Source organism: Phaseolus vulgaris, chromosome 8 (genome assembly GCF_051622355.1).
Source record: "Phaseolus vulgaris cultivar YP4 chromosome 8, ASM5162235v1, whole genome shotgun sequence".
Classification (NCBI taxonomy): Eukaryota; Viridiplantae; Streptophyta; class Magnoliopsida; order Fabales; family Fabaceae; genus Phaseolus; species Phaseolus vulgaris.
Genome location: NC_143505.1, coordinates 9,681,903 through 9,703,481, shown reverse-complemented (window position 1 = coordinate 9,703,481; position 21,579 = coordinate 9,681,903). Strand labels below are relative to the sequence as shown.

At 31.8% G+C, this 21,579-nt stretch overlaps 2 protein-coding genes across 2 annotated transcripts; one reads left to right on the top strand and one right to left on the bottom strand.

Annotated features, from left to right (window-relative positions):
* The first annotated feature begins 5,590 nt into the window (after positions 1–5,590).
* Positions 5,591–9,990, top strand: TBL34 (TRICHOME BIREFRINGENCE-LIKE 34). Its single transcript, XM_068632921.2, has 5 exons — positions 5,591–6,021; positions 6,437–6,614; positions 7,723–7,919; positions 8,114–8,272; positions 9,535–9,990. Exons 1-5 carry the CDS (start codon positions 5,660–5,662, stop codon positions 9,881–9,883), a joined length of 1,245 nt encoding a protein of 414 aa, XP_068489022.1. The 5' UTR covers positions 5,591–5,659; the 3' UTR covers positions 9,884–9,990.
* A 2,596-nt stretch (positions 9,991–12,586) lies between these two features.
* Positions 12,587–15,729, bottom strand: LOC137824183 (proteasome subunit alpha type-4). The gene is made up of 2 exons (XM_068629669.2): positions 15,614–15,729; positions 12,587–13,493 (listed from the first exon to the last, which is right to left on the bottom strand). The coding sequence occupies exon 2, from the start codon at positions 13,485–13,487 to the stop codon at positions 12,735–12,737; it is 753 nt and encodes a 250-aa protein (XP_068485770.1). The 5' UTR covers positions 13,488–13,493; positions 15,614–15,729; the 3' UTR covers positions 12,587–12,734.
* Between the last annotated feature and the right edge of the window lie 5,850 nt (positions 15,730–21,579).

Here is a 21,579-nt window from a genome sequence, read left to right as displayed (position 1 = left end):
ATGGACATTTTGTTTGTAGAAGCTACCGTTTAATGTTGATAAACAAGGTTGTTGACGAACTTGTCGATGTTAAAGGAAAAAATATGACTATTTTTTTAATAAGCAAACAATTAAGAAATTCACATGATATTGGTGATAAAATTTGTAGTGACATAAAATGGGATTTTTAATAAATATATATCAATAATATATACATATATTTTTAATTATCAATTGATAAGACGAATATGAATATTATAGTATACATGTACCCATACTATATATATATGATTTATATTCAATAACAATTTCTATAATCTGATTTTCAAATATTTGCGAATAATATATACATATATTTTAATTTTCAATTTATATATAGAATGAATATATGAATATTGTGGTATTATATATAATTTACAATCTATAACAAATTCTAAATCTTATTTTTAAATATTTAATTCCAATATTAACAATAATATATTTGTAACATTTGTTACAATTTTTATTTTGATAAAATATTAATTCTTTATTATTATTGACTTTTCTTGTTTGATTATGCCTTGGACCCTACGGACCGGTTTGCGACCCGCTAAGAAAAAGTGTGGGACATACTATCTATTTCAACTTGTTGGCTCGCTTAAGTCCATCCCGCATAACCTGCAACACATGTCAAGTGCAGGGTGGGGTGGGCTAGCCCGCATAACCTGCATATCTTAAAAATTTTGAATTTTTTTCTATATCGTCATAATTTCTTTCTACAACCTCATATTCTAAAAAATTCTAAAATTATCAATTCCAAATTCTACAATCTAGAATACATGTGTACTCCGGATTGTGTAACATGAAATATTATACAATTTCAAACACAAATTTTAACTTCTAGATTTTATAACCTGAGACTACATATTTGATTGAATTTGATTGACTCTGAAGTGACATGGAGTCATTCATAACAACTCTTTTATGGTAAGTCTAAAAGAAAACCTAGTTTTCTGTCTATTATGAAAAATAATGCGGTATTGAAGCTTTGTTTTTCTATCTTTTGTAAAGGTCAATTTAGTTTAGGTAAGTGGGTGAGTTATTTTGATTGGATGTTAAAACTTGTTTGTTAGACTATTTGAGATAATTTGTGTATTTGGACTTAAATATCCTTAAAATACTTTCATTTATTATATTTTTTTATTGCAGATAAAAAAAATGTTAAGAAACAAAATTATTACACCGGTAAAATTCTTCCAACACAAATCATATCTTCCTTTTTATAGCCTTTATGGTATTGTTCGAACTCATACCTTACACCGTTGTTCACCCGTATAATGTAGCATCAAATTGATCCACAATATAATTTAATCCATATTTTAAACATACGTATAATAATTTAATTTAAAGGTATTTTACTAGATTGGATGTTTGTGGTGACATAATATATAAATTTAGCAACAATCGATAATAATATACTATTACAACTCTCAAGGTCAAATTTTTTAGACTTTTCTCAATCTGTTTTGATAAGGATTAGGATTTTTTTCTTTGGCAAGGAGGGGAGAAGAAAGAAAATCTAAAGTGGACTTGGAAGATCAATTGAAGAAGGAAACTGCTTGAATGGGAGAGAAACCATGAAAAAGAGTTGTTGTATCTATTGGAAGAGAAGAGTGTAAATGTTGATAAAGAGGATATCTGGGTTTAGAAAGATGGTGAGACAAAAGTGTACATAGTCAAATATGCATACAAAATCCTTAAAAAAGATGTTAAGGGGAATGAGGGAGATTTATACATGGGTTATTGGAAGATAAAGTCTCAACCTTCAGCTCTCTTCACAATATGGAGGGTGATGGAGGATAAGATAGCGTCTAAAGTGAATTCGAAGATAAGATGAATTAGTATGGTTAACAATATTTGTTGTTTGTGTGGGGAGGAAAAGGAAACTACGTCCCACCTCTTTTGTATGTAGAGTTGCCTGACTAGTATGGTCAAAGAGTTACAAGTGGATGGAGGTGGCATCAACGGATCATTAGGAGCCAAAAATGCAGTTTTTAAATTTTAAGATCAGTGGGGTGAATAAAAGTGTTTATCAGATCTGGGGTTGTGTCTGGGTAGCAGTGGTAGTTGAATTGTGGAAACATAGGAATAAGAAGATTTTTAAAAGCAACAGGATAGACCACATTAAAATTTTTACAATGGTGTAATTGAAGGTTTGGTCATGGGTGAATTCCAAAGCCAGCGGGGTAAGTCTTTCGTATTCTGATTGGTGTCTTGAGCTTCTGATATGTATGAGAATTGTCAGAAAATGCTAGGTGGTTTTTTTTATTCGGGGTGGGGTTTTATAGGGGTTCTTTATTGTTGTCACCATTCACTACAAGAAAAAAAAAAAGATTTTAACGAAAGTTATTTAGTGGAGGTTAATATAACTGTAGAAATCAATTTAATTAACAAATGTTTTTTTAACCTTCGTTTAGTTCCAAAGGTTATTCTAAAACCTCGGCAAAATAACGGAGATTTTTTTAACCTTAGTTAAATTTCAAAGGTTTATTTTAAAATCTCAGTAAAATAACGTAGGTTTTTTTAACTTTCGTTAAATTCCAAAGGTTTATTTTAAAATCTTAGCAAAATAACGAAGATTTTTTGAACCTTTGTTAAATTCCAAGGTTTATTCTAAAATCTCAGCAAGATAACAATTTTTTTTTTTAACATTGATTAAGTTCCAAATGTTTATTCTACAACCTCAACATATTAACAAAAGTCTTTTTAACCTTCGTTAAGTTTCAAAGGTTTATTCTAAAACATCTAACAAAATAAATGAGGTTTTTTTAACATTCTTTAAATTCCAAAGATTTATTGTAGAACCTCAATAAAACACTTTAGATTTTTTAAACTTTAATAAATAAATATATTTATAAATAAATAATTAAAATATATATAGTTTTAATATATTTTATAACTAAATTCTCTAAAATTTTGAAAGTGTAATTTTACATTACAAATAAGTTTTCTAAAGTTTCAAAAAAATTATTTTAAAAACAAAATAACCATGGATAATAAGTATTTCAACAACTAATATTAAATAATAAGTATTTCAACAACTAATATTAGATAATAAGTATTTCAACAACTAATCTTAGATAATAAGTATTTCAATAGTATTTCCATATTTCTTATGATTGATGATTATTGATTTATATAATTCCTAGTTTTTTTTTGTTATGAGCTCATACTTCAAAAAACTCAACTTATGTTGTTTTAACTTTTGTTGTGCATATATTTTATGTGCAATTTTAGTTTTAGTTATAATTGTTAATATTTAGTTTTCGTAATTTTGAAATATTTTGAATTAAGACCTTTATTTTAAATGCATCCAATAATTAATTCACTGTGAAAGTCAAAAGTAATATAATTAATTTCTCATCGCAATATGTTCTTGTAATCTTTGAAGCCCTTGTCGACAAGAACACACATGGCTTTGAAGCCCACATCTAAGAGGTAATGCAATTATTTAGGATATATAAAGTTGGGGTAGTAAGGTGATGGAAGAAACAATATTGAAGTAAGAAGAAGATAATGCCTTATTTTGTGTTTCTTCTCCTTAGATATAATAGACATAAGTGTGGCTGAATTGTAATTCCTTGCTAGGACTGTCGTTGGCGGCCACTAAGCCTGTGTCGGAGAGCAATGTGTCTATGATGGAAGAGAGAAGTCAGGAGGATCGTTAGAGATGATGGAAAATAAGGTTGAAGAATATTTCAGACGTCAAGTCATTTTATGAAAATTTTGAAACTCGTGGTATTTTACAGAGGTTCTTAAACCTATGATATTTAACAGAGGTTTTTAAACCCATGATATTTTATGGAAGTTTTAAAACCCATAATATTTTATGAAAATTCTTAAACCCATGATATTTAATGAGATTTTAAAAGATTTTTCTGAGGTTTAAAAAGACCTTGGAAAACACGTTCCCATTGATAAAAAGCACACCATCTTACAAATTAATTTAAAGTCTAATTTAAGTATATAAAATTAATTACAGTAATTGTAGATTTAATATTCGAACATTTGAAGTGAGGACAGAGGAGTCACGAGTCTAATATAATTCAATTAATGCTAAAATTAGACTCTTAGCCAAGGATAAAAAAAGTTATTTAGTGATACTATCTGATTATGTTAATTAATCTTAATAAACCTAATGATCCTGATTTTTCTAATAATTTCCAATTAACAAGGAAACACAAACTTTCTTATAACTCAATATTAACGTCTATACATGGTGTTGCGGTGGACTCCAAGTAACTCCTCTATTTCTTGACATAAGAGTTTTCTTCTTCAGCTTACTTGAACCTTGAACTTTAACTCAGGGTCAAAGTTTTTGCACAGGAAGTGTAAAATTAAAGGTTTGTAAAAGAAGTGAGACCTTGAGGTGCAAAAGTCATTAATAACCAACTTGAATTAACAATGTTTGCCTCTTTATCAAGTAAAATTAATTGAGCTCTTCATCCAATTTTTTATTACTATACTACTTCCACTCTTTTTTATATCAGCAATAAAAAATAAATAAATAGGAACCACTTTGGAGTGGTCCAACCCTTATACATAAAGAGCTAGCGTCTTACCAACCTCCAATTAAGGAACACCTTCCAACTTAAATAAGGAACAACCAAACCAACTCAAGAAAACATTAAACAATCAGCCTCATACAATACAACCTTTATTCTAATTAACTTCTATTTATTTTTCTTCTTTGCCATATTTTATTACTGCATAAAATTTACTTACTGTGTTGTGCATTTCTAAGATTTGTTCTTTGGCTCTCAATTTTCTTTTCTTTCTTCTCTGTCGATCATGTGTGTTTGAAGACAAAACCAAATAAATTTAATGTGAAGGATATCTGATCTGTTATCCACTACAACATGAAAAAATGTAGAGAAATATTATATTATATATATGATAATTGTTAGTTGATTTTTAATCTGAATTATGTGGAAAGCACAATGAGGCTTCGAGCTTACTTCAAGCAATGTATCGATTGGTGAAAACGTCAACAACACAACCTAAAGCTATTTCTATCGTTAAACTGGGCCTGCGTCTAAGTCATATCATATAAAAGTTGGAAACAATAATACCTAAAACTGTTGCCTTAATTTAATTTATCTGCAACTCAAAACCTAAATTTCGAATCTCTAACTGCTCAAATTATATGCATGTTTAAATATTTTTCTTATGAATCACTTTTACTTAGAAACTCTTGATCTTAGAATCTATTTCTAATTTTTGGGACAGTTTTCTCGATTGAACGTTGTTATCAATTACAAATAATAAAAAGTAAAGTAAAACTTCACCATTTTTTTTTACGAGTACAGTGAAGTTAGAAAAATCCGTATACTTTAGGAGCAGATCAAGTATGTCTGTATATCTGTAGAAGAATTTATGTAATGATGAGGCTAACTAAGTTTGTTTATTTTTATATTAAACCTAAAATTGGTTTCATTGTTAACATAATTTTCTTGATCAAATACTTATATGATACCATTTTGAGTGGAATATATATGAAAAACAAAAGCTTGGAAGTGCATCATACTCTACCTACTACTTTTAGTGGACAAGTTGTCTAAGCTAGAATACAAACCTTTCTCACCAACCGATTGCAACGAAGCTTCAAAAAGGAGGAAGGGATGTTGACGAAGAAGCCAAAATGAAAATGGAGCAGAAAATGGTTGCAGGGAGTTCTTGGGGAGTTAGAAACACCTTTCATTCTCTTGTAGCCATCTTAACCACTCTTCTAGTTCTCACTACCATTTATGCAAGACATGGTAGAGAACGTTTATCTCCAACGATAAATGCCTCTAGTAATTCCTCCTTATCATCATCATCGTCATCATCATCAAAGTGTGACTTGTTCTCTGGTAAGTGGGTTTTTGATAACGAATCTTATCCGTTGTACAAAGAGCAGCAATGCAGCTTCATGTCAGATCAATTGGCTTGTGAGAAGTTCGGAAGGAAAGACCTGAGTTACCAAAATTATAGGTGGCAGCCACACCACTGTGACCTTCCCAGGTGTGTCTCTTCTCTCTTTCTCTTCTCCTTACACAATGTTAGAGATTACACGTTGAGTAGAGATTAAAGTATTTCATTGTATATAAGTGAGTGCAAACCTCATCCATGAACCAGTTTTATGAGGTTGAGTTAGACTTAAAGTCCATTTTGTAATATGGTATCAGAACTATTTCAGTCGGACCGTTATCGAACCACCTGTAATATGTTATCCACGCACGAGCGCAAATCTCAACCCATGAGCTGATTTTTATGAGATTGAGTTAAGCTTAAAGTCTACTTTATAATAGACAAATTATTATATGGTCTAGATCATTGAATACTTTCTTTTCTTCTGTTAGTGTATGGTATATGTGACTAATGAGGTTTGGGAATGTTTTTGAGGATTGTGGAATGTGTTTGTTTGTATGTTAATAAGGTTGAATGCCACAGCATTGCTTGAAAGGCTAAGGAACAAGAGGCTTGTGTTTGTGGGAGATTCACTCATTAGAGGCCAATGGGTTTCCATGGTCTGCCTTGTTGACTCCATACTTCCCAAAACCCTCAAATCCATGCATTCCACTGCCAATGCTTCACTAAACATTTTCAAGGCCAAAGTAAGTCCTCACCATCGTAAGGGTTTGAGATAAATCATAAAAACACTCATACATTCAATACTCAACAATATTCATTGATTTGTATCTTTCTCATTTTATCACATCATATTATTTATCCACCAACAAAAGTTCTCTTTTTGCTTTCTCTATGTAAGCTTTAGGAATCCATATTTTCCTTCAGAAATAGATGCATGCAACCTTATTTCCACAACTAATAAACTGTATTTCAATATTTAAACCTACAAATTCAAAGTGAAGCAACAACTTTAACATTATTATTTTTTTCAGCTAAAAATAAAATAAATAAAAATAAAATATTTTAGGATGTCACAATCCTTATAAAAAAATATATCTTTCTAATAACCTATCACCTTATATTCATCAAAACAATCTACGTCTGGACCATAAATAACTTTCTGTTACTAACTTTCCAAGCCCCAACAAACAAACACTATAAAAAAAAAACACAACCCCCAAAGACATTATCAAAATATTGTGTTGCTACAACAAAAATTAATACTTCCTCATCACTTCTTGCGGGTATTATGTGTAATCCTAAAAGTTATTCAGCAACCTAGATTTTTGCAATTGTTTCGGTTAACATAGTAATTTGACCTATTAAATGATATAAATATAAGAGTTATAGAATGATCCTAATATTAATTATGTTTTTTCTGTTTATAGAAGTGAATAACCTTTATTTTGTTTTGTTTGTTATGATTCTAGTATTTATTGATTATTTCTCTTTTTAGCCAAACCTAGAATGAGTGTACTGCTTGTATATGTTCAGATTATTTGCTTTTATCTTACTAGAATAATATTAGAGATATCCATTCTCATATCTTTTGTTTTTTTTACTATTTTGTTCTATCTCTGTTTTATTTTATAATATGACCTCTATAAATTTTGATGGTAAAGTGTCCCAGCTGGCTAAATCAAGGTTTCTTAGAAAGAGAGATCAAATGTGTCTAAAATATTTAAGAGGAAAAATACTAACTGTAAACTTTTGTGTTATGTCCAAAAAGTACTTTTTTTGCATTGTGCTTTAAAAAAATTCTAATATTATTGTCTATGTTGCTGAAATGATTAATTGACATGTGTAATGAAGGAATACAATGCGAGTATTGAGCATTATTGGTCCCCACTACTAGTAGAATCAAACTCAGATGATCCAGTAAACCATAGGGTGGTAGAACGCACAGTAAGAGTGAAGGCAATAGAAAAACATGCTAAGTATTGGACTGATGCAGACTTTCTGGTTTTCAATACATATCTGTGGTGGAGAAGGCCAATCATGAATGTTCTGTAAGTGCAGCAGTTAACCTAACCATCTCTTCCTTTCATTTCATCAACTTGCATGCCAACAGCTCCAACTTCAATTCCAACCACCACATGACATGATTGTGTAGGGTTGTATTGTACTATTCATCACACAATCATGCATCTAACTCCACTTTACAAATTGATTTTGAATGTGACAATTTTAATTGAACAAGCAGGTGGGGATCATTTGGAGACCCAGATGGTGTATACAAAGGTGTTGAAATGCTGAGAGTCTATGAAATGGCCCTGAGAACCTGGTCCGATTGGTTGGAAGTCCATGTCAATCGTAAGAAGACCCAACTGTTTTTCGTTAGCATGTCACCCACTCATGAAAGGTATCCACATCAACATAACAAACTATCATATTTCTTCATTGCTCATGATCATATACATAACCATATCCATTAGACAACCCAAAATGCATGAGTATTTAGTTATGAAAGTGATGCCATCTTATAATCATGAAATATTAATTTATCATGAAGAATATAACCTTATGCTTTTTAAGTTATGTATATAGAATTAATCCAACTGAAATAAGAATTAGATGTGATTCAATAGTTAAAATCTAGAAAAATACTTGGGTTTGAAAAGTGTTTAACTACATTTACAATTTTATGCACATGGGTGGGCCAATTTATCCCAAATATCTATAGTGAACCCTCTCCTCCCAACAAAGTCCATGTTCAAACATTGAGAAGTAATTATAAATTATAAATGGTTTTTCAAACTCAAATTTCAAGTTTCAAATATGTTGTATTGATTCTACGAAAAGCAAAATCATCTTGCTTTTTCGTTAAATACCATTGATGCTAGATGCTTTTTATTTGTAGAAACTTTTAGAAGATTTTTTAATGATTGTTCTATATTGTGTAAGAATACAACGTAGTAATCAAATGGAAAAACGCTTTTATCTCTGTTTGACTGTTTTGCAACTAATCCGTAAAATTAATCAACGATTTCGAAATTGGTTGATATCTTTATTTATTTAAGTCATTACTTATTGGTTGGGAAACAATTAATTTGGTTTATACAGCTACAATTCTCATTTTAATAAAGTACAGAACTCATTCAATGACCATCTACTATTTGTTTTTAATTCAGGTTTCAAAACTTCATACATTTGTGTACAGCTTCTATGCAAAAAATAATGTTAAGAAGGTCCTTTGTAATCATTTTTTTACAACAGATAATGAAGTTTTCCCTTGTTTGTGTTCGATATATTTATAACACAAACATCCCCATTGTTCACAATTCACATAACTTACTATTAATCCAGTTTCAATAACCAGTCATCACAATACAACAATTCTTCAGCTGTAGTTAAATTCAGTATAGAAAGTAATAATTCAGTATGCTACTCATTCATAATATTCATAGTAATTTAAAATCAAATTCAAATCACGATTTTTCAAGCGAACTGTTCCAAGAATATTGAAATTTATGCTTCATACTAGCTATAGTGAATATCCCATTACTCACAAAACTCGAGCAAAATTACATATCAGAGTATATACATATAGTAAAGTAATTATAGTTCTGTAATTTTACTAGAATGAATGAATATACTAGATGTGTAACTGAGAAAAAATTGCAGGGCTGAGGAATGGGGATCTGCAAAGGGTAACAATTGTTTCAGTGAGACAGATATGATTGCAGAAGAAGGGTATTGGGGCAAGGGATCTGACCCTAAAATGATGCGTGTGGTGGAGAATGTGGTTGATGATTTGAAAGCAAGAGGTTTGAATGTTCAAATTCTTAACATCACACAACTTTCAGAATACAGAAAAGAAGGACACCCTTCTATCTACAGGAAGCAGTGGAATTCTCTAACTCAAGAACAGATTGCAAACCCTAATAGTTATTCAGATTGCATACATTGGTGTCTCCCTGGAGTGCCTGATGTGTGGAATGAGCTCCTTTATGCCTATATTTTCTACCAATAACATATGTTTGACATGGAAAGCTTGCAAAATAGTATATATGTGTTCAAATGACACATTCATTCTATCTATTTAATGATTCTATAATCAACCAAAACTGTAAAGCATGGACTTTCCTTTCTCCTTTAACTTGTTTATGGAACACCACTAATATTCAAAAACATTCCTACGCGTAACAGGGTTAATTTAATAAGGGTGTGTGGATATTTTAAAAATAACAAAGGGGATGATGAAAGACAACATAGATTAGAAATAACAAAAAATATATTGATCTCAAGTTCATACTCATCATAATAATGACATGTATTAGAATTTCAAAAGGCATAACTTGAAGGCCGCGGTATACAAAAGGTTTCGGTGTACAAAATAAAATACAACTACAATACTATGAGGTTCATACACTCCTCTTAAATGGTGTATCCGTGTCGAACACACTGACACTCATATGACAACACTCGTAGGACACGTATCGATGAAGTGTCTTATTAAAAAAATATTTGTTCGATTTCTGATAATTCTAACATGGTTCTGATACAATTTTAAAAATGAAAAATACATTAATTTTCTAAAAACTCAAATTTATTGTATAAATTTTTAGTATAATTATAAAAATAAGGAACAAATCCTTTTGAACCAGCCATGAAAAACATCTTTGAGCTCCAGAAAAAAAAATTGAAACATATTTATGCACATAAATCTTTATAATAAATTTATATAGTTCATTATTGTATAATAAAGTGTTTCGTGTCTTACATTTTAGAGATTTTATGTATATTTGTGTTTGTGTCGTATCAGTGTCAGTGTCTGTACTACATAACAATAAACAAATCATACAGGTCAATTGCCTCTGTAATAACATTTCATCTAATGTTGTGGTTGGACAATGTTATGGAAACTGCTTGTGTCTATTAGAATGGTAACTAGAAGATGGGCAATGTAGTCATCAAAGGTAAAAGTGTGGGATGAGGGAGCTCCGCATAAGGCTTGGAAGAAGAGGTGAATGTGTGTAGGTGTATATGTGGTCGTGTCATATGGAAGGTGCTAGGGTAGTCCTCTATAGAGTTTTCTACTGGGGAATCTTCACTTAGTAAGAGAAGAAAATGATAGGTTGTGCATTTATGCCCTAAAAAAAAAATTCATCATAATTATAACACAAACTAGCAGCCTTACGCTCTTGAAGTTGGGCTGATGTTAGTTTTATTATAGGGATGGAAGGGATTGCATGTGAAGGTGTAGTGGTGGGATGAGAGGGACGTGGTGGGGGCAATAAATGGATGAATGGTTGGGATAAAGTATGGGGAAAACGGAAAGACTGTTTAGAATAATTGATTTTAGATTCTAAAAGCTTGGCTAGGCCCAAGGCTTGGTGATTGAAGTAGGTTGCTAAATAGCTATTTCTCTGTGAATCTTCAAAAGTAGGTCATATATAAAATAGTTAAGTATCATCTCAGGATTTAAGCCCAACACTCGGTTGCAAAGTTTTTCAAAAGTTTTTTAATATTTTGCAAATATGGTGTTTTGACACAGTTTAAATAACTCGGCCCGATGATTAGCATATGTTAAGGGACCAAAGCGAAGTTCAAGGCCACGACTAAAAGAGATCTAGTCATTAAGTTGATGGTTTTGATACATCCATTTAAACCAACTAAGTGCATCACCTCGCATGTAAAAGGCAGTCATACTTAAACAAGAATCCCAAAAGAATATTATTAGAAAACTGGAAAAAAAATGATCAACTTGGAATAAGTAGTCTAAGGGGTCACAGTCATAGTTGTATTTTTTATGATTGTATAGGAGAAGGGAGAAGATGTGGAATGGTTGTAGTTGTTGTAGTGTAAGCAGTGTGATTTTTGTTCCCAACCAGGGATGGGATAGAGGAAGTGGCTACGAGAAGAACTTTACCAAGATAAGGAAAATTTCTACAGTTCTACAATCTCTTTCTTTGCCTCTTAACTACCCAGAGTCATTATATTGTTTTTGCTAACTAGTCTATAAGAGATCATCATACTCCTTATAACAGAAATATATTCTTCTTACTCAAGTGACAGCTCATTGCTTCTAGATAAAATTTCTAAACCTTGTGGATTTTTTTTTGTTTCTAATAGAACTTGCTATCTTGGGCCTTCTATCAAACCTACCATTAAGTTGATAAGGAGTGTAATAATCCTAACAAAAATAGTCTTACCTTGAGAGATTTACCTTCTACATTCTTTAATGGCCATACTTATGTAAGTGTCATGTTATTCAAATTCACAAATTCCTTTAAAATAACATATGCTTGACTCTGCCGGAAAAACTTTTACCTCCCATTTTAATGAACATAAATCTCGCATGGAAAGATCAAATATGATACAACTCATATCTTTAAATTACAAAAAAAAAGAAAGAGCCATTCTAATATTTGTCCTACACTAAGATGTCTTGTTCTTAAAGTACTTCAAGGAATTTCAACAACCCCCTTTCTTCTTACAAGAAAATTGTTTCCAATTGACAATTTTGATTTGGAACAGTAACCCAATTTACTGAAAATGTTAGCATAATGGATCACATAATTAATTTGTGCACATATAAGTGCAGTGCATAACTGTAAAGAAATCGCTAAAACGTTATTCTATTATCGATTAATATACTAGATTTGTAATTGACTGATAGAAAGAGAAAGGAAGGGGTGCAAATATCATAGATAAATGTCCTGAAAATAAAAAATAAATACGAACTAAAGCAATTATCATTACTAAGAAACACAATGCTTAAAGTTTGAACTCTGAAATAAATTTGGGACATTTTCTGAAGTCTCTGAAAGGAAGAACGTTCCAAATGCACTGTTTAGGCATAGCATATTACATGAAACAACCTAAGCAGTTTCTGTTGCCGGTTGGGTCACCCCAAACTTCACCAACAGCTTAGTTAGGTTTTCGGAGGAGCAAACTTGATACTTGACTTTTCCAGAGGGTGAGAGTAAAACCTCTGCAAGTTCAAGCTTTTCAGAGGTAAGACTTGTGCTGTCCATAGTTTTACTCAGTACCTTCAGTGCAAGCTGAACTGCTTCTTCCCTTGTGATATCATCCTTGTAGTCCTGTTTCAGAATTGACTGGGCAGCCTGGTTGTTGGCACCAATAGCTGCAGCCTTCCAACCACCATAATTTCCACTGGGGTCACTAGTGTAAAGCTGAAAGCCAAAATTCTTGTCCCAACCTGCAAAGAGGAAAGATACTCCAAATGGCCTGAGACCACCGAATTGTGTGTAACCTTGCTTAGTATCACAGAGAGATTGAACCAGCTGCTCAACAGGCATTGGCTCTTGGTAAGCTAAGGCATAACGTTGTGCCTGGACCCTAGCAGTATTGATTAGGATGTTGGCATCAGACATAATTCCAGCAACGGCACATGCAACGTGATCATCAATCTTGTACATTTTCTCAGTGGAAGTTGAGGTTTGCAGCAGCTTGGATGTGACTTTCTTTTCACCAACAAGAACAACCCCATCTTTGGACAATATCCCTATTGCAGTACCAGCATTCCCAATTGCCTCCATTGCATACTCCACTTGGTAAAGACGTCCTTCTGGGGAGAAGATTGTTGTCCGACTATCATATCTTCGAGACATGTTGATCTGAGTGTTCAGTTAGAACAAATAAAACAAGTGTAAAGAAATGAGTAAAGTATAGCTTTGGTAAAATAAAATAAATGAGAAAAGGCACTCCTATTGAACAGAAAGATAACCATTTAAGTGATTGTTATATTAATACCTTGACTTGAATAGATTAAATGACCACTTTGAATAATAACTCTTTCTTCATGCATTTTTGACAATGGTTATTTTTTGAAATCCACCCATGGATTAATTTTGTTACACTTATCTCTACATAGATTGGAAGCTCAATACAAAATAACAAACTAGTAGAGGAATGTATCAAAATAACAACTTAATAACATAGCAACAAGGAGCAGAATACAAACCAAAATAATAATGCTCACAAATAAGAGAGAATACAAATTCATATTCATTTGAGGTTGGTGACAACCAGAAAATTGCATGTGGAGGTAGTATAAAAGGTTGTTACCAGAGTTACAAGAGTTGACCGTAAAACAAAAGAAAATCTTATTTAGTTTGGGCAGTGCTGATGTTTTGAGGTTTGGAGTGGCTAGAAAGTTTGGGAGATATCAATGCAAATTTTGATACTAACCTTCAAATTAAAAATTAATGAAGAAAAGAAATTGTTTAAATCTGAACCTGAAATGATCAAGACTGCTAGTTCTTTAAAAACAGTTAGAGGGGTTTTGAAAGACAAGGGACGGGACAAGGGGTACATTCTGGATGGAAGCAAATATTAGATAGAACAACAAAGAGAACCAAGATTTCAGAGTGGATACAGATGGTCATTGATGACTATTCAAATTATTTTCAAGCTGCAGGTAAAATCTATCTCCTCATAGGAGGCAAAAACCAGATTCTCAAATTTCAAATATTAGACCATATAGACATCTCCACTACCAGAAGACTGATTGAAAGATGACCATAAATTCACAGAACCCTGGTTCAGTCATCCATCTCAGAGACAGTCTATCACATCAATAGCTCCAAACAAACAATTGTGGCATTCTGAAGCAACAAACAATGGTTGGGGAGCTTTAACTCTTCTATTAAAAAAGTAAGAACATTATTCTGAAAATCACATGAATTACACAAATACATGCTAAGAAAAATGAGAATAAACCTCAGAAGACATGTGGAAGTAATGCATGACTAATGACCTAGAAACTCTGAAAATGTCAGCAATCCAGAAAGGTACAGCCAATAGTCAATTCAAAAACCATTTGAAAGATTTTACAGCCCAGACAGCAAATAAAGGGACAGCACACACAAGTCTTCCTTCCACAAAATCACACAACACAATAAACTTAATTTCAAAATATCACAATTTACAGTATGAAGAAATTCAGAAGCAGGGACTACACATATAGCATTAAAGCTGACAAGTAGAATGGATAATAAGTCCAAAGCAAAAGAACATACAAATGTTTCCCATATTAATAAAAGTGAAACTCGCATTAGAATCCCATACTTCAAATGTGAAACTCAAGTCTCCTACCAAGAAACTGGATCCTAACATCAATTCCATCAAACTTTAAAAGAAACAGATCTTAATCCCTAAAATTGCCCTAAAAATTTGGGGAAGAAATATTAGTCCTAGAAAATGTAAAAGTTCACACTAGTTTAAGGAGCAACCACATATGTCTAACCATATTAACCCTAATACACTAAACAAATTAGTTCCTGAGAAAGACCGATGCGGCTCAAACTCGTGGATTCTCAGGAACCGGAATAGGGCTTTTGCCTTCTTGGCTAGGACAAAATTGAGAATTTCCTAATTAATAAATCATCGTTCAATTCAATAAATCAAGCATTCAACTTAAGCTGAGACCCGTAAAAAAGTGCAAACATAATTTCATCTACCGAATCGTAATTTTATTTCGAAGCACACAGATTTTCCAGAATGTTGAGAATCTACTTTAACTTTTTCCAAAGTTTTAGAAGGTCAAGTTTATAAAAAAAACCCCGATTATTGGCATGGAGAAATACGATTCAGAAACCACAAGAACAGTGAGATGGTAACACAATCAGAAATTTTAAAAATATAAATAAAAACTTTCAACACATTTTAGACAGAATGCGGGGAGATAAAAATTGCAGGATAAAGAGTAAAGATAAACAAATACAAAAAAAAATACCAGAAATGGTGAAAACGGCGATCGCAGAACAAGAGAGAGAGAGAGAAATAGAGAGAACGCGTTAGCGCAGTGAGTGTTGCTGAAGCTGAAAAGAAAAAGAGCAAGGAATCCAAATCTATAATTTAATAGATAATTATTTTCAATATTATAATAAGTAAATATGTTTAAATATATAAATTATATTATATTTAGAGTTTGTAATAAAGAAATATATTAGAATATAAACAAAATTAAATACATAATGGGCTTCGTTTGATAAATTTCATTAAAATGCATATAACTCTCTTATTTTCAAAAATAGAGAATCTGTCTTTAAATTAAACTTATCACATTTTATTTATTTTTGTTATCCTAAAATTTTGATAATAAAAATAAAAAATAAAAATAAACGGTCATAAATAAGTTATAATATGTCACCAAAATAGCATTTGAAATACAAGGTCTACAACATTTTTTTTCTCAAACAAGGATTAATGTTAAATTTAGGAATAAACACAGGTTTACTTTATATTAGAGAAACTAAAATAGATTTAATGTTTAAAGATTTAATGACTTAATTAGTAATGACATTAAAAAAAGACTAATTTATCATTAAACTCGAATGAGCATTCTTCTCGTTCGAAGGGATTTTGGTTATTTTGTAAAAATTGATATTGATTAATTATTGAAAGAAGTTCTTAACAACCATGTCGTCATGAACACAAATATTGCTTATCCTTAAATCCCTATGGACAATAGTTTCCTTAAATCTATTGTAAAGATAGTTGAATGCAAAAATAACTCTACAATTAAAATAGGTTTTCGGTTTTTTTTTACCACCATGGAAACTTTTTTTTTTTATCAAAATGGGGTCGCTTTCAAAAAAATTACAAATATAAGGCAAGTCGTGTCAACTTGGCACGAGTTGGCACGACTTTGTCACGTCAGCCTGAAGTTGTGCCAACTTGGCACGACTTCTATCACGTCAACCTAAAGTCATGCCAAGTTGGCACAACTTAATCCACGTCATATTTTAAAAAAAATTATTGTTTTTAAATATATATATATATATATATATATATTAATTATTTAATTATAATTATAAGTTATGTAATATTTGAAATTAAATTGATAAATAATTTTTTTATGAAAGTATAAATATTTAGGTAAAGAAAATGAGGAAATTAATAATCAAACTTGAAATTTGTTTTATTATCAAGCTTGTTTGTGCGGATAATTGTTTCTATTATGACCTTCGGTTCTACAATATGAACATTTTTTTTGTTTATGTAGAATTGAATAATCTATTTTATGGATTAAATTAGACCTCATAAGTTTGGAAATATTGTGGAGACACTGGGGCGATAAATGTCGTTAGTTGTAAATGACAAAATAAGCAAATAACAATTACATGTGGACAAGGCAGACGTATAGCTTGAAACTCCCCACAATTCTCTATTTATTTTCCAAATAATTAATTCTCATTTCTATTTATTTCCAAATGCAATAACAATTTTTTCATATTTTTTATTAATCTAATAACCAAATTAATATATTACATTACCGTCAAACATGATTTATACACAATTATTCAATTTTTTATTGTTTAAAACTAACACCCTTAGAAAATTATGCATCAAATTAATTTTAAACATTACATAACTTACTACTCAAAATATAAATAATAAAATTTTACAAGAAAATTAAAAAAATAGAAATAATATATATATGACTTTAGGGGTTGACGTGGCAGAAGTCGTGGCAAGTCGCGCCAACTTGGCATGACTTCAGGTTGACGTGACAAAGTCATGCCAAGTTAGCACGACTTGCCCAAAATTGTAATTTTTTTGAAAGGGACCTCATTTTGGTAAAAATAGAAAAAAAAAACCATGGTGGTAAAAAAAACCTAGGTTTTCCATATCATCCACCACGAAACACTTGTCTAAGTTTTTTATAAACCTTTATAATTTTTGTTTGATGATGAAGTATTTTATTAAAATATAATATAAAGAGTTTAAAGGTGTAGTACTTAAAATAAATGGTGTAATGTTAAAGAAATTCTTAAACAATAGTAAAATTAGTGTAATAATTCCTTTTAATAAAAAAAAGTAAAGAGGAAGATGAAGAATTTAGCATTTTAAGGTTTAGGGTAAAAATGAAAAATAATGTAAAAATGTGTTAAATTTTAATAATTTAAGATTTAAAATCTATTAATAACAAAACAATTGAGGTCGAGGTCGAGGAAACTAAAGAGGAGGCCGAGAAAGAGGCTTTCGTTGAGGTTTCAAGGGTGAAGTCAAGGAGTCCAACAAGAAAAGGAAGCATCTGAGTCCGAGCAAGAGTGAAGAGACCAACCTGAGCAAGACCCTCCCGAAGTGAGGGGTATAATTAACATCATCATAGGGGCTTTGGTGGGGAAGGATCATCAAGCTCGTCGAGGAAGAGATATCTTCGAAGCATCATTTCGATCAATTTGTTGCCACCTCGATCTCTACCTGTCATCACCTCTATGGATGAGGACTTTTTCCTTCATGACCTAAAGCAAGATGACACAGTTGTGCTGACATCCACAATTACCATTTGGCAAGTAAGGAAGGTGATCATCGACCGAGGAAGCTCTGTCGATGTGTTGTACTAGTCAATCTTCCAAAACCTGGACAATCTTTTTACCTTCAATCAATCCTACCCAGATCCTGTTATCGGATTCGTGGGAGAAAGAGTACACACGAGGGGCTATGTTGACTTGTTGATAACATTTGGGACGAGTAAGGCACACCAACCTTATTTGTTCAATAAATATTGGTTGACATCGATACATCTTACACCGTCTTCCTCGATCGCAAAACCCTCAATCAATTAGGAGTCATAGTTTCAACGCCACACATGACAATGAAATTCCCTCAAGATAATGGGACGATCATTACAGTAAAGGTGAATCCAAAGACGACGAGGAAATGTTATGTTTGGAGTCTCAAGGTTAGCCCTTGTTTTGTAAAGACCTCGGCGATAACACTAAATGATGAGAAAATAAAGTCTCTTAAAGAGCACGACGATGGGAATAATCAGGATAGCGAAAACGACCATCATAGTGACAAGTAAATATGTCAAATAGAGCTCTCATAAGAAGACAATGAGGAAGTCGATCTTGATCCTCGAGTCGAATTTATGGAGAATGATGATTATTTACAGTAAGTGTACCGTGTCAGAAGTAATAAATTTACCTCTGAGAACGGATATCGAACCCACAAGGAACAATTGAATTCTCAAGTATAATATTCACTAAATAGAAAACAATATGTAAAAGTTTGTAGGAAGTTTGTTGTTTGAATTTGCAAGAATGTAAATAAAGCAAGGTAAAAGATTTGTTTGATTCAATTGAGAAAATTGGGATTGGGGTTCATCATTCTCACTGTTTTGTAATTTGAAAAGCATATAATATTCTACCTTTGATTGATATTGATGCTCATATAAAATTCATTTATATCGATTCATCACATATAAAATTATTAAGATAGTCTCCTAAATATTGATTCCTCGTATATTTATAAAAACTCCTTAGCGTTACAAACGGATGTTGATAGCAATTAACATTTCAAATATATTCCTAGCATTCAAATATGTTAAGCATTAACATTTAGGTCAAATGCTTAGAAGTACTTTCTAGTCAAATTTAAATATCAAAATCATGATAATTCAAGTGTTAAGAACAAAATGACAATACCAATCATCAATCAAGAACAAAATATTATGTTTAAATATCACCTCAATACATAAGAGTTTGAACATATTACTCTCAATCCCAAAGGGTAGAATTAGCCACTCATGTTGGACATTACAAGCATGGAAAAGCAAGAAAAGAAGATCCATTTCTCCTTGACGGTTGCCTCCTTTAGGGTTTTCATCTCTTTTTATTCTCCTAATGATGTTTAGGGTTATGCCTCACGCCTCATATTTAACCTAGTTGGGTTTGGGCTAAGTGACTTCTCGCTTGGGTGAGTCTGGGCTCGCATGGGCGAGTTTGACGAGAAAAAGTCCAACTTCTCTAAAGTGAACTCGTCTGTGTTAGCCTTGGGACAGTTTTGGGAGAGTTCCTCTGAAGTGATCTGGCTTGGGCAAGTTTGGACAAATTTTGAACAAGTTTTCAATGTTCCAAGTTCCCCTTTTCATCTTATTTATTCTCTCTCAGCCCTTTCATCTCCATTTTCCCATAGAATCCTGAAATTAACACAAATTTGGGAATAAATTGTCCTTATTCATATTATAATCATAAAATATGTAAAAATATTTAAATTTATAAATTAGGGGTTAAATTACAATTATTTTATCAATAAATACCCATAAGTGTTTGTCTTTTAGTATGAAATATTACTGCAATATGACACTTATCAGAGAACTGTTGATAGAGATCCAACTTGGAAGCCAACCTAACCAGTGTAACAAAGGTCGGTAGATCTATCAATCGACCACTTCAAAAGCAAATTTAGGAAGTGCTGCTTGAGAATTATGACCTCTTCGCATGGAGCTCAATAGACATACCAGACATCGAACTTGATTTCATTTTCCACAAGTTTTTCATACTCCCACATGCAAAGCCCATAGCTCAAAAAGAAACTCAGGGAAGCCAAAATCCTTTGGACCAAAGAGATACCCAACATATTGTGGGGATATCATGTTAGAATTGTGGGCCTTAAACAAGAGGGGGGTGAATTGTATTTTAACTTTTTTCTAAAATTTATAAGGTATGAAGAGAATCAAAGAAGAATCACAGCCAAAGGAATAAAAGAATGCAAGATAAAAAACTGTTTTAATTGAATTCCATAAATTCAACCGGTTGTTTCTGCGATTCAACCGGTTTTTTTTATCAGCAGTGTATAAAAACAACTAAACACATATATACAAGAGTTAAAGGAGAGAAAGAATCACACAAGCAATTTTATATTGGTTCACTCTTATACCAACAGTTACATCCAGTTCTCAGAAACCTCTGGGTATCCACTAAGTAATAAAAAACCAGATTACAAACACACAACCACCAAAGAAGTGATCTTGATCCCCTCAAGAACACACACTTCCTTTGGCACACACAATCACACCACAGATCAGAGCACCCTCTGACTCTGTGAACACAAGTCCTTACAAAAATACAATTGAAGGAGGAAATAATCACACCTGGTACAAATCAAATCAAAGTACACAACAAGTCCTACTTCACTCTTAGAGAAAAAAATCCAAAGCCTTAAGCAATCTTGGAGAAAACTTGATTTCAAAAACTGATCTTGTAACTTTTTTGCTAGGAGCGTATAACAAAACATTTATACTCCAATTAGCAATTAAAATCATTTATTATTAAAGTCAAATCAGTTTGAAAACATTTAAAGCAGATTTAACAAACTTAACAAAATTATGTTAAGGCAGATAAAAAAAGTCGGTTGTTTTGTTGAAATAACCGATTGAATTGGTTTGATAGTAAAGTCAACCAAGTTCAAATATGCCAAAACTAGTTTCAAAAACCTTAAGTATGAAACAACCGATTAAAACGATAAAACAACTGGTTGTTTTTATGCTTATTCATAAAACACTTTTTTTGAAAAGATTTGAATTAAACCAGCTTTTGGATTCAAACTAAGAGTGAATTAACAAATTCAAACTACCCTAGAACACACCCAACTAAGCTACAATCAGCCTTCAAACAATCCATGGAGATTTGTAGTCATCAAAGCTCTTCTTCAACAATCTCCTCCTATTTGATGAAGACAAATCCCTGGTTTGCTTTGTTGAGTTCTGTTTGAATTTGAAGGTACCTGCAAAACCATCAAAACAGTTGTACTAGAGAGCAATTCCATCCAGAACCTCTTACACTACTGAACCAGCTTCCACTATGTGATTTTCTCAAGGAGAAACCACAAAATCAGTGTGATAACCAGTGAAGTAGGAGAGAAAATAAGAGTTTCCTGCCCAACTACATATTAGCTATTAAAAGCAATTAA

Bases quoted from the DNA above. Each gene is read 5' to 3' on its own strand.
- TBL34 (XM_068632921.2), top strand. From the start codon at position 5,660: ATGAAAATGGAGCAGAAAATGGTTGCAGGGAGTTCTTGGGGAGTTAGA. The intron at 7,920-8,113 runs GTAAGTGCAGCA...TTGAACAAGCAG, and splicing joins AGGCCAATCATGAATGTTCT to GTGGGGATCATTTGGAGACC. The intron at 8,273-9,534 runs GTATCCACATCA...AAAAAATTGCAG, and splicing joins ATGTCACCCACTCATGAAAG to GGCTGAGGAATGGGGATCTG.
- LOC137824183 (XM_068629669.2), bottom strand. From the start codon at position 13,487: ATGTCTCGAAGATATGATAGTCGGACAACAATCTTCTCCCCAGAAGGA.